The sequence below is a fragment of the Girardinichthys multiradiatus genome, chromosome 5, assembly GCF_021462225.1.
Source record: "Girardinichthys multiradiatus isolate DD_20200921_A chromosome 5, DD_fGirMul_XY1, whole genome shotgun sequence".
Lineage (NCBI taxonomy): Eukaryota > Metazoa > Chordata > Actinopteri > Cyprinodontiformes > Goodeidae > Girardinichthys > Girardinichthys multiradiatus.
The window spans coordinates 33,333,133-33,349,541 of NC_061798.1; the positions used below are offsets into that span (position 1 = coordinate 33,333,133).

At 39.6% G+C, this 16,409-nt stretch overlaps 1 protein-coding gene and 4 non-coding genes across 16 annotated transcripts in view; all 5 read right to left on the bottom strand.

The window, feature by feature from the left end:
* Window positions 1–896: 896 nt before the first annotated feature.
* Window positions 897–1,112, bottom strand: LOC124869229. Its single transcript, XR_007038530.1, has one exon. It is a non-coding gene; the product is annotated as a small nucleolar RNA U3 (small nucleolar RNA).
* Window positions 1,113–8,475: 7,363 nt separating this feature from the next.
* On the bottom strand, window positions 8,476–8,691 carry LOC124869240. Its single transcript, XR_007038540.1, has one exon. It is a non-coding gene; the product is annotated as a small nucleolar RNA U3 (small nucleolar RNA).
* A 454-nt stretch (window positions 8,692–9,145) lies between these two features.
* On the bottom strand, window positions 9,146–9,361 carry LOC124869228. Its single transcript, XR_007038529.1, has one exon. It is a non-coding gene; the product is annotated as a small nucleolar RNA U3 (small nucleolar RNA).
* Window positions 9,362–10,313: 952 nt separating this feature from the next.
* On the bottom strand, window positions 10,314–10,529 carry LOC124869241. Its single transcript, XR_007038541.1, has one exon. It is a non-coding gene; the product is annotated as a small nucleolar RNA U3 (small nucleolar RNA).
* Window positions 10,530–13,107: 2,578 nt separating this feature from the next.
* The window catches only part of micu3a (mitochondrial calcium uptake family, member 3a), a 38,355-nt gene continuing 35,053 nt past the window's right edge, over window positions 13,108–16,409 (bottom strand). For 10 of the 12 annotated variants that reach the window (XM_047365822.1, XM_047365821.1, XM_047365816.1 and 7 more), the window contains 4 exons: window positions 15,141–15,249; window positions 14,896–15,053; window positions 14,199–14,263; window positions 13,108–13,999 (listed from right to left, as the gene is read on the bottom strand). In XM_047365822.1, the coding sequence (XP_047221778.1) occupies window positions 13,993–13,999; window positions 14,199–14,263; window positions 14,896–15,053; window positions 15,141–15,249 (339 nt within the window). In that variant the 3' untranslated portion in view covers window positions 13,108–13,992. Of the gene's footprint in view, window positions 14,000–14,194; window positions 14,264–14,895; window positions 15,054–15,140; window positions 15,250–16,409 lie in introns of those variants that run through there. The other 2 variants (XM_047365824.1, XM_047365820.1) reach the window with 1 other exon arrangement.

The window sequence follows — 16,409 nt, forward strand, 5'->3', positions numbered from 1 at the left end:
CCTAGTAGCTGATGACCTCAACATCTTCTTCTGGAGAGTTGAAAAACAGCCATTCGCACCTCCAACCCATTCACCCACACCCCACTCCCACACAAAAGGACTATCTGCAACCCCACTAACAAATGTACAACCCCCCAACTAAAGATTATGAAGGACAATGTAAATAGGCTCTTTCAACATCCGAAGATGGAATTTCTCCCTTCTGCCTGAAAACCTGTGATGACCAACCGACCCCCAGCTCCACTCAGATCTTCGACAAGTCTCTGGAGCTGTATGAGGTTCCCTCCTGCTTCAAGCATTCCACCATCATCCTGGTCCCCATTACAAATTACACGAATAAATGTCTGCATACCTGTCACATTGACTTCTGTGATCTTGAAATCTTTTAAGCAACTGGTGTTGAAGCATCTGAAAGACAGTCCAAGCCTCCCGCTGAAACCCCTGCGGTTTGCTTACCAGGCAAACGGGTCGGCAGATGATGCAGTCAACATGGCTCCAAACCTTATCCTGCAACACCTCGACCACCCAGGAATATAGGCCAGGAGTATATTTGTAGAGTTCAGCCCTGCCTTCACCACCATCAACCCTCTCAGGTGGAGGCTGACTTACCCAGCTCATGACATAACTAATTGGCAATGATTAAGACTGTGAGGGACTATTATGAGAGCAGGGCACTGTGCTTTACTGAAACATGGCTGCACACAAACAACAAAGCCCACAGTGACGTTACTACTGTTGGATACAAACACAATGGTGACTCTGACCTCACCATATTTAAATCACAGCAATAAGCTATTATGTAAACTCCAAATGTGAGTCAAACCACTTATGAAAGTGAGTTTCTGAACACATACATATTTTTACCACTACACTGAAACTCTTCAACAACATTGAAAACCACTATGATCATATTCCCTTCCTCATTACTCTACAAAGAAGTCAAGAACAATCATCAATGATAGAAAACATATGAACTGAATCATTACTCTCTATCCGCTTCATGCTCAGAAGGGAATCCCACAACTCATCATCATGGTTAGCGAGACCATACAAGCTAGAAACACGTTTCTCAAGTCAGAAACTATAGAAATGATCCCTGAAAATATAGTCTTAACACACAGGAACAACGCAGCAGGTCATTTCCAGGACACCCAGTCTTGGTGAGGGTGCCCAGATATCCCACGGTAGACGACGCCAATTGGTACCTGGACATGTTAGGTATGAAACGACCAAAAGTGCACAAGTATAAAAAAATAAATAAACTAAGCGTTGAAATAACCACACAGCATCATTTAATAAACAAAAACAAAAATCAGTAAGTTGATTATTGTGATTAAAAAACACACGATGTGAAAGATTAACTAGGAGGCGGTGAGGGTTACACCAAACAGTCGACTATTGGATTAGTTGATTCAACTGCTCTCCAACGGCTGTTTACATAAAGACACATTTTTGTTGCATGAACAAACTGTGGTTGTATTTTGCATCTTTTAAATAAAAATATTAATCTTCATACAGATGATTCAACTTTTTTTTAATTTCACCAACACATACCAGGTTTCCCAACATTTATATATTTAACACTACATTGGAGATAAAATGGCTTGTTCTTTGAAATATGTACATTTCCAAAAATGGATAATTTGAACGGCTCTTTGAAATGAACGGATCCTGAAGATCCGGTTCCCTTCAAAGAGCTATAGGTCCATCACTACAGAACCGGCCTGTTTCTGTGTAAACTCCTAAAACCTTAAATTGCGTGCAATGATTTTCAGCATGATCATCACCACTCTGCCTGTTGAAGCATCTGACGCGGCAGCTACACGCTCTTTTAAAAACAGTTTCTGATAACAGCTAAAAAAAACGCTGTTCAAACTGCATTCTGAGAATCTGACCCAGTTTAGCCTACTTGTAGCCTGCATTTTAGATCCCCCCTTAAACATCTTCAATTCAATTCAATTCAAAAATACTTTATTAATCCCAAAGGGAAATTAAATGTTGTTGTAGCTCATATTATGAAGGTTTCTTCAAAGAGCCGTTGTAGATGCTGATGGCTGTGGGCAGGAAGGATCTCCTGTAGCGCTCCGTCTTACAGCAGATCTGAAGAAGCCTCTGACTGAAGACACTCTGTTGTTGTAGGACAGTCTCATGAAGAGGATGCTCAGGGTTCTCCATAATGTTCTTCATTTTATTAAGAATCCGTCTTTGCACAATGATCTCCAGAGGTTCCAGAAGAGTCCCCAGAACAGAGCCAGCCTTCTTTATCAGCTTGAGTTTTTTTAGGTCCATGGCTCTGATGCTGCTTCCCCAGTAGATGATGGCACAAGAGACCACACTTTCCACAACAGACTTATAAAAGATGTGCAACATCTTGCTGCAAATACCAAAGGACCTAAGCTTCCTCAAGAAGTACAGTCTGCTCTGTCCCTTCTTGTAACAGCTTCACAGTTGCATCTCCACTCTAGTCTGTTGTCCAGGTGAACACCGAGGTATTTATACTCCACCACCTCCACTTCTTCTCCCATGATAGAAATAGTTTTTGACTTATTCCTGTTTCTCTTAAAATCTACAATCATCTCCTTTGTTTTAGTCACGTTCAACATGAGATGATTGTTTCCACACCATGCCACAAAGCGGTCCACCACCTTCCTGTACTCAGCTTCTTGTCCATCTCTGATCCACCCCACAACTGCAGAATCATCTGAGTATTTCTGCAGATGACAGGAGTCTGTCTTGTCCTGGAAGTCGGAGGTGTACAGAGTGAAAATGAATGGTGAGAGTACAGTCCCCTGTGGTTCTCCTGTGCTGCTGACTACCTGGTTAGACTCACAACCCTTCAGTCTCACAAACTGTGGTCTGTTTGTCAGGGAGGCTTTGATCCAGGAGATTGTTGAGGCCTCCACCTGAGTCTTCTGGAGTTTCTGACAAAGCAAATCAGGTTGGATTGTATTAAATGCACTGGAGAAATCAAAGAACATGACTCTCACAGTGCTACTGGCTTTGTCCAGATGACAGTGGGTTTGTTGAAGCAGGTGTATGATGGCATCTTCAACTTCAACTCCACAGCGATAAGCAAACTGAAGGGGGTCCTGATAGTTTATTGTTTGCTTATTCAGGTGGGCCAACAGGAGTCTCTCTAGGACCTTCATGATGTGGGATGTCAGGGCAACAGGTCTATAGTCATTGAGGACTGATGGGTGAGTTTTCTTTGGTACCAGAACAAGACAGGAGGTCTTCCACAACACTGGAACCTTCTTCTGGACCAAGCTAAGATTGAAGAGGTGCTGCAGAATCCCACAGAGCTGCTCTGCACAGATCTTCAAGACTCTAGAGCTGACACCATCTGGATCTGCAATCTTATTCCGATTCAGTCTCTCCAGTTGCATCTTCACCTGACTCCTTGAGACACACAGGTGGAAAGTGGAGGCAAAGGGAGCATCAGCATCTTCTGATATGGTTGAAGGTAAACATGTAGAAGCAGAAGGGTCTACGGCTGAAGTAGAAGATAAAACATTTGAGGTGTTACTGGACAGCTGTGGGTCCTGTGGGTCAAAGGAGGGTGAGATGTCTGTTTGGCTGTGAGCAGGAGAGGAGGATGCGAAGCTGGTTTCTGAACTGAACCTATTGAAGAATGTGTTCAGTTCATTTGCTCTGTCCAGACCTCCATCGGTCTGATCATCCTTCTGCTTGAAGCCTGTGATCTTCTTCATCCCTGTCCACACATCTCTGATATTGTTTTGCTGGAGCTTGCTCTCCAGCTTCTTCTTGTACACCTCCTTGCTGTCTCTTATCTTGACTTTAAGTTGCTTCTGTATACTCCTCAATAATTCTCTGTCTCCCTCTCTGAAGGCTCTTTTTTTCTTGTTAAGCAGGTCCTTCAAGTCACCGGTGATCTAGGGTTTGTTATTGGGGAAGCATCTCACGGTTCTGGTGGGGATGATGTTATCCACATAGACATTTATACATGCCAGTCTGTAGCCTCAAAGCAACCTTGCAGGGCTTCTCCAGCTTCCTGTGACCATTTTCTCACAGTCCTCTTTATTACAGGTTGTCTCTGAACAAGGGGCTTATATTTCGAGCAGAGAAAAACAAGACTGTGATCTGATTTGCCTAGAGGAGGTCTTACTGTAGAGATGTATGAGTCCTTGACATTTGCATAAAACAAATCCAACGTTTTGTTTTCTTTGGTAGAGCAGCTGACAAACTGTTGAAACGTTGGAAGTGTAGCAGAGAGTGAAGCATGGTTAAAATCACCAGAAATTGCCAGAAACGCATTGAGGATTTGTGTCTGTAGCTTAGCAACAACTGAGCTGATGGCATCACATGCAGTGTCGGCAACAGCGGAAGGTGGAACATAAACTGTTGCCAAAATAACACTGATGAACTCTCTGGGTAAATAATATGGACGAAAACTTACTGCCAACAGAGACTGCAGAGATGACACTTCACAGTAACATGTCCTGGATTACACCATCTGTTGTTCACAAGTACTGCCAGTCCACCTCCTTTACATTTGCAGCTCCTCTTTAAGTCTCTGTCTGCTCGGATGGTTAAAAAGCCCGGCAGAGAGACGCTGGAGTCGCGGATATGATCCTGCAGCCATGTCTCAGTAAAACACATAATACTGCATTCCCGGTACTCTGGCTGGGTCTTTTGTAGGGCTTGGAGTTAATCCAACTTGTTTCCCAACGATCTCACATTGCCCATCATAATCGACGGAAGAGATGGTTTGAACTTCTTCCTTCTCTCTCTTCTCTTCTCTTAGCTCCTGCTCTGGATCTGCGGCGTCTCCTTTTCAACTCATCAGGGATTTGGGGTTGTAGTTGAAGTATTATTTGAGCTTTTGAGATATTAATCAGCTGCTCCCGGTTGTAAGAAACAACCCCGTTGCCATAGCAATGCATCATGACAAATGTCCAAAAGTAGAAACGTATTAGAAAAATCCTCCAAGCTGCACAGCATCTGATACCGGAGAGGACAGTCGTCCAAAAAAATCAACTATATCCACCACAAGAGGAAGAGTTCCCAAAAAAGAATCAGTGAGAATCAAAAGTAACAGAGATACTCCAACCTGCTGCCACCTTGAGCGGCGCAATTCTAAAACATCAACATCTTCAGTTCATTCAGCATAATCAGAGACGCCACCCAAAACCACCTGAGGAGCACCTAGTGTTTCATACGTTACTACTGTTGGATGCACATGCAATGGAGACCCAGACCTCAATACAGGTCCTTCTCAAAAAATTAGCATATTGTGATAAAGTTCATTATTTTCCATAATGTCATGATGAAAATTTAACATTCATATATTTTAGATTCATTGCACACTAACTGAACTATTTCAGGTCTTTTATTGTCTTAATACAGATGATTTTGGCATACAGCTCATGAAAACCCAAAATTCCTATCTCACAAAATTAGCATATCATTAAAAGGGTCTCTAAACGAGCTATAAACCTAATCATCTGAATCAACGAGTTAACTCTAAACACCTGCAAAAGATTCCTGAGGCCTTTAAAACTCCCAGCCTGGTTCATCACTCAAAACCCCAATCATGGGTAAGACTGCCGACCTGACTGCTGTCCAGAAGGCCACTATTGACACCCTCAAGCAAGAGGGTAAGACACAGAAAGAAATTTCTGAACGAATAGGCTGTTCCCAGAGTGCTGTATCAAGGCACCTCAGTGGGAAGTCTGTGGGAAGGAAAAAGTGTGTCAGAAAACGCTGCACAACAAGAAGAGGTGACCGGACCCTGAGGAAGATTATGGAGAAGGGCCGATTCCAGACCTTGGGGGACCTGCGGAAGCAGTGGACTGAGTCTGGAGTAGAAACATCCAGAGCCACCGTGCACAGGCGTGTGCAGGAAATGGGCTACAGGTGCTGCATTCCCCAGACCTGGGCTACAGAGAAGCAGCACTGGACTGTTGCTCAGTGGTCCAAAGTACTTTTTTCGGATGAAAGCAAATTCTGCATGTCATTCGGAAATCAAGGTGCCAGAGTCTGGAGGAAATGCCAAAATGCCAGAAGTCCAGTGTCAAGTACCCACAGTCAGTGATGGTCTGGGGTGCCGTGTCAGCTGCTGGTGTTGGTCCACTGTGTTTTATCAAGGGCAGGGTCAATGCAGCTAGCTATCAGGAGATTTTGGAGCACTTCATGCTTCCATCTGCTGAAAAGCTTTATGGAGATGAAGATTTCATTTTTCAGCACGACCTGGCACCTGCTCACAGTGCCAAAACCACTGGTAAATGGTTTACTGACCATGGTATCACTGTGCTCAATTGGCCTGCCAACTCTCCTGACCTGAACCCCATAGAGAATCTGTGGGATATTGTGAAGAGAACGTTGAGAGACTCAAGACCCAACACTCTGGATGAGCTAAAGGCCGCTATCGAAGCATCCTGGGCCTCCATAAGACCTCAGCAGTGCCACAGGCTGATTGCCTCCATGCCACGCCGCATTGAAGCAGTCATTTCTGCCAAAGGATTCCCGACCAAGTATTGATTGCATAACTGTACATGATTATTTGAAGGTTGACGTTTTTTGTGTTAAAAACACTTTTCTTTTATTGGTCGGATGAAATATGCTAATTTTGTGAGATAGGAATTTTGGGTTTTCATGAGCTGTATGCCACAATCATCCGTATTAAGACAATAAAAGACCTGAAATATTTCAGTTAGTGTGCAATGAATCTAAAATACTGGTCCTTCTCAAAATATTAGCATATTGTGATAAAGTTCATTATTTTCCATAATGTCATGATGAAAATTTAACATTCATATATTTTAGATTCATTGCACACTAACTGAAATATATCAGGTCTTTTATTGTCTTAATACAGATGATTTTGGCATACAGCTCATGAAAACCCAAAATTCCTATCTCACAAAATTAGCATATCATTAAAAGGGTCTCTAAACGAGCTATGAACCTAATCATCTGAATCAACGAGTTAACTCTAAACACCTGCAAAAGATTTCTGGGGCCTTTAAAACTCCCAGCCTGGTTCATCACTCAAAACCCCAATCATGGGTAAGACTGCCGACCTGACTGCTGTCCAGAAGGCCACTATTGACACCCTCAAGCAAGAGGGTAAGACACAGAAAGAAATTTCTGAACGAATATGCTGTTCCCAGAGTGCTGTATCAAGGCACCTCAGTGGGAAGTCTGTGGGAAGGAAAAAGTGTGGCAGAAAACGCTGCACAACGAGAAGAGGTGACCGGACCCTGAGGAAGATTGTGGAGAAGGGCTGATTCCAGATCTTGGGGGACCTGCGGAAGCAGTGGACTGAGTCTGGAGTAGAAACATCCAGAGCCACCGTGCACAGGCGTGTGCAGGAAATGGGCTACAGGTGCCGCATTCCCCAGACCTGGGCTACAGAGGAGCAGCACTGGACTGTTGCTCAGTGGTCCAAAGTACTTTTTTCGGATGAAAGCAAATTCTGCATGTCATTCGGAAATCAAGGTGCCAGAGTCTGGAGGAAGACTGGGGAGAAGGAAATGCCAAAATGCCAGAAGTCCAGTGTCAAGTACCCACAGTCAGTGATGGCTGGGGTGCCGTGTCAGCTGCTGGTGTTGGTCTACTGTGTTTTATCAAGGGCAGGGTCAATGCAGCTAGCTATCAGGAGATTTTGGAGCACTTCATGCTTCCATCTGCTGAAAAGCTTTATGGAGATGAAGATTTCATTTTTCAGCACGACCTGGCACCTGCTCACAGTGCCAAAACCACTGGTAAATGGTTTACTGACCATGGTATCACTGTGCTCAATTGGCCTGCCAACTCTCCTGACCTGAACCCCATAGAGAATCTGTGGGATATTGTGAAGAGAACGTTGAGAGACTCAAGACCCAACACTCTGGATGAGCTAAAGGCCGCTATCGAAGCATCCTGGGCCTCCATAAGACCTCAGCAGTGCCACAGGCTGATTGCCTCCATGCCACGCCGCATTGAAGCAGTCATTTCTGCCAAAGGATTCCCGACCAAGTATTGAGTGCATAACTGTACATGATTATTTGAAGGTTGACGTTTTTTGTATTAAAAACACTTTTCTTTTATTGGTCGGATGAAATATGCTAATTTTGTGAGATAGGAATTTTGGGTTTTCATGAGCTGTATGCCAAAATCATCCGTATTAAGACAATAAAAGACCTGAAATATTTCAGTTAGTGTGCAATGAATCTAAAATATATGAATGTTAAATTTTCATCATGACATTATGGAAAATAATGAACTTTATCACAATATGCTAATTTTTTGAGAAGGACCTGTATATGAATGTTAAATTTTCATCATTACATTATAGAAAATAATGAACTTTATAACAATATGCTAATTGTTTGAGAAGGACCTGTATGTTTAAACCACCACTATAAGTTGGTTTAAACTAATGTCAACCAAGAGAAACCATAATTAAAAGCTTTAACCTTATATGTTCATATCAATTAAAGAGATTGAAATTAATTTCGGACAATTTTGAAAACCACTCTGACCATATTCCCTTCCTCATTACTCCATAAAGAAGTAAAGAACGATCATCAATGATAGAAAACATATGAACTGAATCATTATTCTCTATCCGCTTCACGCTCAGAAAGGAATATCACGACTCATCATCGTGGTTAGCGAGACCACACAAGTTAGAAACACATTTCTCAAGTCAAAAACTATAGAAATGATCCCTGAAAGTATAGTCTTAACGTACATCAGAAACAACACAGCAGGTCATTCCCAGGACACCCAGTCTCAGTAACGGTACGATAATACCGCCACACATGCTCAACACAACCAGTAAACAATACCAACGAAATGTCACAACATCGGTTGCTCCCCTGAAGTTTAAAATGTTTCCAAAATTAGTTTGAACTTATATTTAGATTCTTAAATACCCAGGATGCCTTGCGGGAGCTTCAGTTCATTCAGCATAATCAGAGACACCACCAAAAACCACCTGAGGAGCACCTAGTGTTTCATATGTTGCTACTGTTGGATGCACATGTAATGGAAACCCAGACCTCAATATGTTTAAACCACCACTATAAAAGCTGGTTTGTGAACTCCAATGTCAATCAAGAAATTTATTAAAAGTCTGGTAGTGAACTTGCTCATATTTACTAAAGCACATTGAAATTCATTTTAAACAACATTGAAAACCACTCTGACCATAAACCCTTCCTCATTACTCCTCAAAGAAGTAATGAACAGTCATCAATAATAGAGAACATATGAACTGAATCATTATTCTCTATCAATTTCATGCTTAGAAGGAAATATCACGACTCATCATCATGGTTAACAAGACCACACAAGTTAAAAGCACATTTCTCAAGTCAGAAACTATAGAAATGATCCCTGAAAGTATAGTCTTAACATACATCAGAAACAACACAGCAGGTCATTTCCAGGACACTCAGTGTCGGTGTGGGTGCTCAGATATCCCACGGTAGACGACCCCCTTTGGTACCTGGACATGTCAGGCATGAAACGACCAGAAGTGCACAGGTATAAAAAATAAAATACGTGTTGAAATAACTAGGAAGCAGCATTTAGTAAACAATGAAGATAGTCAGTTCATTAGTGTGGGAACATTGAATTCACAGATGGCGTGAAAAATACATGATGTGAAAGATTAACTAGGAGGTGGTGAGGGTTACACCAAACAGTCGACAATTGGATTAGTTGATTCAACTGCTCTCCAACGGCTGTTTACATAAAGACACATTTTTGTTGCATGAACAAACTGTGGTTGTATTTTGCGTCTTTTATATAAAAATATTGATCTTAATACAGATGATTCAACTTTATGAAAAATGTACATTTCCAAAAATGGATTATTTGAACGTAGTGATGTACAGAACTGGCCTGTTTCTGTGTAAACTCCTAAAACCGTGTGCAATGATTTTCAGCATGATCATCACCACTCTGCCTGTTGAAGCATCTGACGCGGCAGCTACACGCTCTTTTAAAAACAGTTTCAGATAACAGCTAAAAAAAAAAAAAACGCTGTTCAAACTGCATTCTGAGGATCTGACCCAGTTTAGCCTACTGATAGCCTGCATTTTAGATCCCCGCTTAAACATCTTCAGTTCATTCAGCATAATCAGAGACGCCACCCAAAACCACCTGAGGAGCACCTAGTGTTTCATACGTTGCTACTGTTGGATGCACATGCAATGGAGACCCAGACCTCAATATGTTTAAACCACCACTATAAGTTGGTTTAAACTAATGTCAACAAAGAGAAACCATAATAAAAAGCTTTAACTTTATATGTTTATATTAATTAAAGAGATAGAAATTAATTTTGGACAATTTTGAAAACCACTCTGACCATATTCCCTTCCTCATTACTCCATAAAGAAGTAAAGAACGATCATCAATGATAGAAAACATATGAACTGAATCATTATTCTCTATCCGCTTCACGCTCAGAAAGGAATATCACGACTCATCATCGTGGTTAGCGAGACCACACAAATTAGAAACACATTTCTCAAGTCAAAAACTATAGAAATGATCCCTGAAAGTATAGTCTTAACGTACATCAGAAACAACACAGCAGGTCATTCCCAGGACACCCAGTCTCAGTAACGGTACCATAATACCGCCACACATGCTCAACACAACCAGTAAACAATACCAACGAAATGTCACAACATCGGTTGCACCCCTGAAGTTTAAAATGTTTCCAAAATTAGTTTGAACTTATATTTAGATTCTTAAATACCCAGGATGCCTTGCGGGAGCTCTGACGTATACTTTCAAAGTGTACATGGGTTTGTTAACTTCTTAAGCTGCACTTTAACATATAGACGTATCACTTTTATGACAAAGACTTAGGGGTGCTCAAACACAACAAATAAATAGTTCTGTTATCGATTGTCGTCATGGTTGGTTAGCGTTAACAATACACGTGATGCAGTACGTCGTTTTTAATGTTCCGGACACGAAACGTTAAAACAAGACGCGTTCCGCTCACTAGCATAACCAAAGTCCTACGAATACTGGGCTTAACTGCCAGGTTTACGGAGTTCTATAAACTATAGCGACGTCAGTTTAAACATGAACCAGTCAAAAAAACTTTGTGTCGCCATGATATTAAATCTGCCATTAGTCTGACAGAATTTGCCGCAGTGATCCTGGTGTGACATCCCAGCATTTCACCTAACAGCTGGGATCTACATTAAATCAGTTCGGGTTCAAAATATAACGTACCTAGAAAGCTCACTGGCTATTTTAAACGTATTTACAGATTCTATAACATATAGTATGTGATTTGTGAAACGTTTATTCTTTTTGTAAAAACACAAAAAAGACAGATTTCAGGAATTGATTGGGCATTAGACCATTTTACATGAAATCCACCTTAAAAACTACATCATCTAGAAAGCACGGACAGAAATATTTTACACTAAATAAAATTACGAAAAAACGCAGGTATGTTTTTTTTTTTTTTTTTTTACTTTTATTTGACTTGTGAAAACACCAACAATTGTAATTTTCAAAAAATGTAACTTTACAGCTGGCCTCTTCTCTCTATTCCCTCGCTTTATCTCCATCCCAAATTCCTCTCTCTTACTACAACAAAAAAGAATGAAATCTCTTAGAAAAATGGCCAAATATGCTTCTTTCTGTGACTTTGGCACTTTGGTTTCTATTACCTGTCCTCCACCTACCCCTTATTTATTTAAATCAACCGTTTCAATCCGTGATATCTTTCAGAGCCTTTGTTGTTGCATGAATTACAAATATAACAAAAATGTTGATACTTATAATATTGAAAATTGAGAAATAATTTTTACTTAATTAAGCTTTTTTTTACATAAATAAATAGTTTTGAACAGACTGTATTATTTTAATTAGTGTCAGGGTCAGTTACCAACACTGGTGTCAAAATGTTCTTCTGAACATACATTTATATCATGATGAAAATTATTTTTCTAACATTAAACTTTACAAATTTGCTAAAGCATCACAGTTAAGATGAACCTCATCCTGTCTGAAGAGACCATGCTGCAGACCTCTGGCTTTCATTGCTGACCAGCAGGTTTGAGAGGTAATTTACAATTCAAAGGTGGAACCCACCTTTCTACAACAGTGCAATGTGGCTTCTCCTCACCTGAAAGAATATCCTAAAGATATATACCTAAAAATATTGAAGTAAAGCAAAGCATTATTTATGTTTCATTTTTTTTCTCCAAATAATACATTAAGACTGAAGTGTCCAAACTTCTTTTTGATTAAAAGGTGTCTTAAATGAGAGGCTTATCTTTAGTGTTTCCTCCACACCTTTTTGACCCACAGTAAAACTGACAAGCTCCTTATTGCTCTTCCGCTCCACCTCAACTGCTTCAGCTGCTTTGTCCTAAAAGGAAAACTCACTATATTCAGCTCTTACTTTTGGAAAGTCTGGGATTATTTACTAAAGACTTTGCTTTCTTATGTACATTTTCAATAAAGGTACATTTAGGTTTCTGTAACTGCCAAAATCAAGTGTAATATCAGAGTCTTTATGTAAAAAAAAAAAAACCCAAACAAAGCATTTTGCTAATAATAAATTTGCACGAAAAGGAAAACTGGCCATCACAGAAATGCCAGTTTTTTTTTGTTTTTTTTTTGTTAAGTCAGTGCCCAAGGTGTGGAATGTCACTAAATGATTTATGCCTTTTTTTAGTTAGCACAAATAGAAAACAAATACAATTGACAAACTATGTGTAATTGAATGTATGAATAGTGTAAAAAATCCAGTTCAGGTTTGAGCATTCTTTGTATGTAAAATTTTAAACTAGTATTCGAGTATTAGCTGGCTAGCAAGCTATTAAAACACATTGCTAGCTGGTTAAAATTAGCAAACGTCATCACTTCCGAATACTGCAAGACCTCCTTTGTTATTAGCCTTTCCCTTTTTCTTACTAGATCCGTAAACTTACCAATGTGGTGGTTCTTGGTACTTTTTCTACCTCTACCCCTTTCAAACCCGAGAACCCAGTGAACCTCTGCATTGCGCATGCCCAGTAAACAACCCGAATTCTGCAAGTTCTCCTAAAACATTCATGCGTGAAAATTAATTCACCAGAATCGGTGAATCAGACAAATAAACGGCTACAGCCAGGGTGAGAATTATTATAATTTTTATTATATACAGTTTTATTTATAGCTATACTGGAAAAATACAAAACGAGACGGAAAAAAACATCACAACGGTGAAATGGCTGCTCCACAATTTGGGCTCTTTGAAAATAATTTTTATATGCAAAGGGGAATGTTCAGAAGGCACCTGTCAAAAATGTTATATCGTCAAATCAAGCCCAAACACCCCAGAAATGTTTTAATACAGGAACAATGAAGAACTCTCGGACGCAGCAACAGAGATTAAATTCTCAACTTAAAAGTCCAACTAAACTTTACAAGGGAAAAAAATGATTAAATTATAACTGACGATTAATAAATTGAAAACAGATTAAAACATTTGGAATACAGTTACTTAATTCTTCATTGTTAGTCCTGCGCGGATTTGAAATGTTAATTTGAAATGTTAAATTCAACATGCTTATTACAATAAACATGCACAATATACTGTATTTAAAAATACTTGTGCTCTTTAAGTTAATAGCTATTTGTAACCAAAACCAGTAAAAACCCATTAAAAATAAATCCAATGTTTGATTGATGAAAATGTAGCAAAATAAGCAAATTCAAATGTCACTAAAGTGTCTAAATAATAAAATCAAACTTAAAAACAGCAAAAATAGTCAACTTTTAAATGCAAATCATATTCATTGTTAATACATTTCAATGTAAAAACATCAGTCAATGTAGTCGTGCTTGTGATTAATAGCTGGTTTGAAGCTGGAATTGAGATCTGATTGAGCACAAAGGTGCTCAATCAGGTTGCTGATGAATCAAAAGTATGAGCTCAGTTACATTTATTACATCCTCCAAGGCCATTCCTTATACTTCCTTCATAGCTGGCACGCTTATATCTGGGCCTCTGTCCCTTCACCTGGTGCACACAAAGCAATGAAAAGAAGTTAAATTCCTCAGTTTAGTTTCCTTTACATTTCTTCACCCCACAAAAGAAATTCAAACACAGGATTCAATACGTAAAGATGCTTCTGTTATGATTTTAACATACAATGCATTTAAAATTATATCAGGAAACAAACAATCTTCTGAATATTCCTGTAGTTGTTAGTGGTACTTATCTGCTTGCCAGCTCCTTCTTCAGACATGATCTAAAGGAGGAGGCCCGCTCCACCGACTTATACCCCTGAGATCCCAGTAGAGGCCATCATCATAAACGAGAAAGCACATAGGTGGCAAACAAAATTAAATAAATAACTTTTCTTTTAAACAGATGTGATCAAGGAAATTACATTTGAGGCAAGAAAGAAAATGTTCTATTCAAGCACAGCGCAGGGAAACAGGGAGGGCAAATACACAGGAAGTATATGTTAAAAAAGCTAAGACTGTGACACCAAGAAAGCACAAAGATCAGTATCTAGTTTTACCTCTTAACAGGCCAGTTATACAATTATAGATCTAAATAAAAAACTTTTTTTGCACGACTTTGGACTATTGTAGTTTTGAAAAATGCCACTTGATGGCAGTATAACATCAGTGACTACACAATCAACGCCCTTAGGGTAATCCAAATAGATCAGATAAGTGTAGAATGTCAAAATAAAGACAATGAATACTAATTCTATACTGTCTCTGTGTAGGTTTAAAGCATACCTGACCTCCTACTTTTTTGTGAGGAAGTTAGATTTTATGAAATGGAGACCATAAAACTAATGTTTCATCATTTTTGTTGATGCGAGCTCAAAATACTTTTAACAAGAGGACACTTGTTCTTTCAGCAAGTGAGTACATTTTCTCATGAAGCTGCATGCTCCTCACCCTGCCCCCCCTGTGAAGCCTGTCCTTCATGATGCCAATAAACTCCTTGTAGGACAGCTGTTCATCATGATCAACGTCAAAGATCTTGAAGATGGTGTTCACGAGGTGACGTGTCAGCTTGAGCCCCGTGGCTACATACACTGCTCTTGCAAACTCATCTAGTAGGGAAATATGAAGATTTTTGCCATTTACACTGCAGAAACATTTAGCATTTGCAGCTTCAGCTCTAACCAGTTTTTTACTACCTTGTCCGATGGAACGTGAAGCAAAGTTGTACATCTGCATGGCAATGGCGAAGTCTTCGAGGTTGTTGAGAAACTGGAAGAATGATCTAAACTCATCAAAGGTGATTCCCTAAAAAAAAAAGAGAAACTAAGTGACAACCGGCCAGATATAGGACTAAAGGGGAAATAATGTTTCATCATCCTGAGCAAGATACTTAAAATTTGGGGAATAATGCGTGGATCTAGTTGTTGTAGACTTTTTCAAGAAGATGCTAAAAGGGTCATGTGTGCACACAGCATTCCTTGACATGCAACCACTCTTCCTGTATGAAATGACATAAACTAAAATAAAAATGCATGGTATTGGCATAGCAGTTACCAGCAGATTTTAAGGCAAGCTCAGATAACAAAATGCCGTTTATGAAAGGTTTGCATGTTTAAATGTTAAACATAAATAGCTGAGCAATTTCATTGTTTCATAACTGAGAGGTAGGTTATGAAACAAAGATTAGAACTGTGATGCACTGTGAGTATATGTATCAGATTAAGTTGTGTTCAGAATAATAGCAATCCAACATCACTAAAAAGATCTGTCACTAATTGACTGTACTTTATAGTGACTGATTCATTATTCAAAAGGAATATGTTTAAAATAATAGCAGCATAGAGAAAAATTAGTGGAAATACAGGTGTCAAACTGATGGCTCTGTTTAAGGATGAAGGCAGCAAATGTTGTTAATGCTGGTTATAGCGCGTTCCTCTCTGAAAATCTGAGGTAAGGTAGGTCATTTCAGAAGTGGTTAAGAAGAACAGCGTATTTTTATTAACAGGTTGAGTGGAGAGGGGAAAACAACTCAAGAAGTGCAGAAAATGATCAGTTGCTAAGCTAAAAGGACCTAAAATGATTCAAAATGAAAACAGAAAACTACTGTTACAATGGATAGAAGAATATCCAAATGGTAAAGACTAAGACAAGGTTAGCTCCAGGGTGATCAAAGAAGAAACACAGTTTCCTGTGAGTATGGAACAACAAAGCCAATCCTTCGTAAAGCCAATCTATCAGTAAGAAACCCTGTAAAACAAACCCAATATGTTCTGAAGAGGTTACAACTGAGCAAAGAACACACTGTCCAAAGGATAAACGGCACAGCATTTTGTGGACAGATGAAAGGAGGTTTGTTCTTTTTGAGTCTATGGGCTGCAGACAGTTCCCAATGTGCTATCATGTAAGGAAATAAAGCCTGGAATTAGGATTTTCAGCTTTACTTGGTTTTTTAAACACACTGCTTT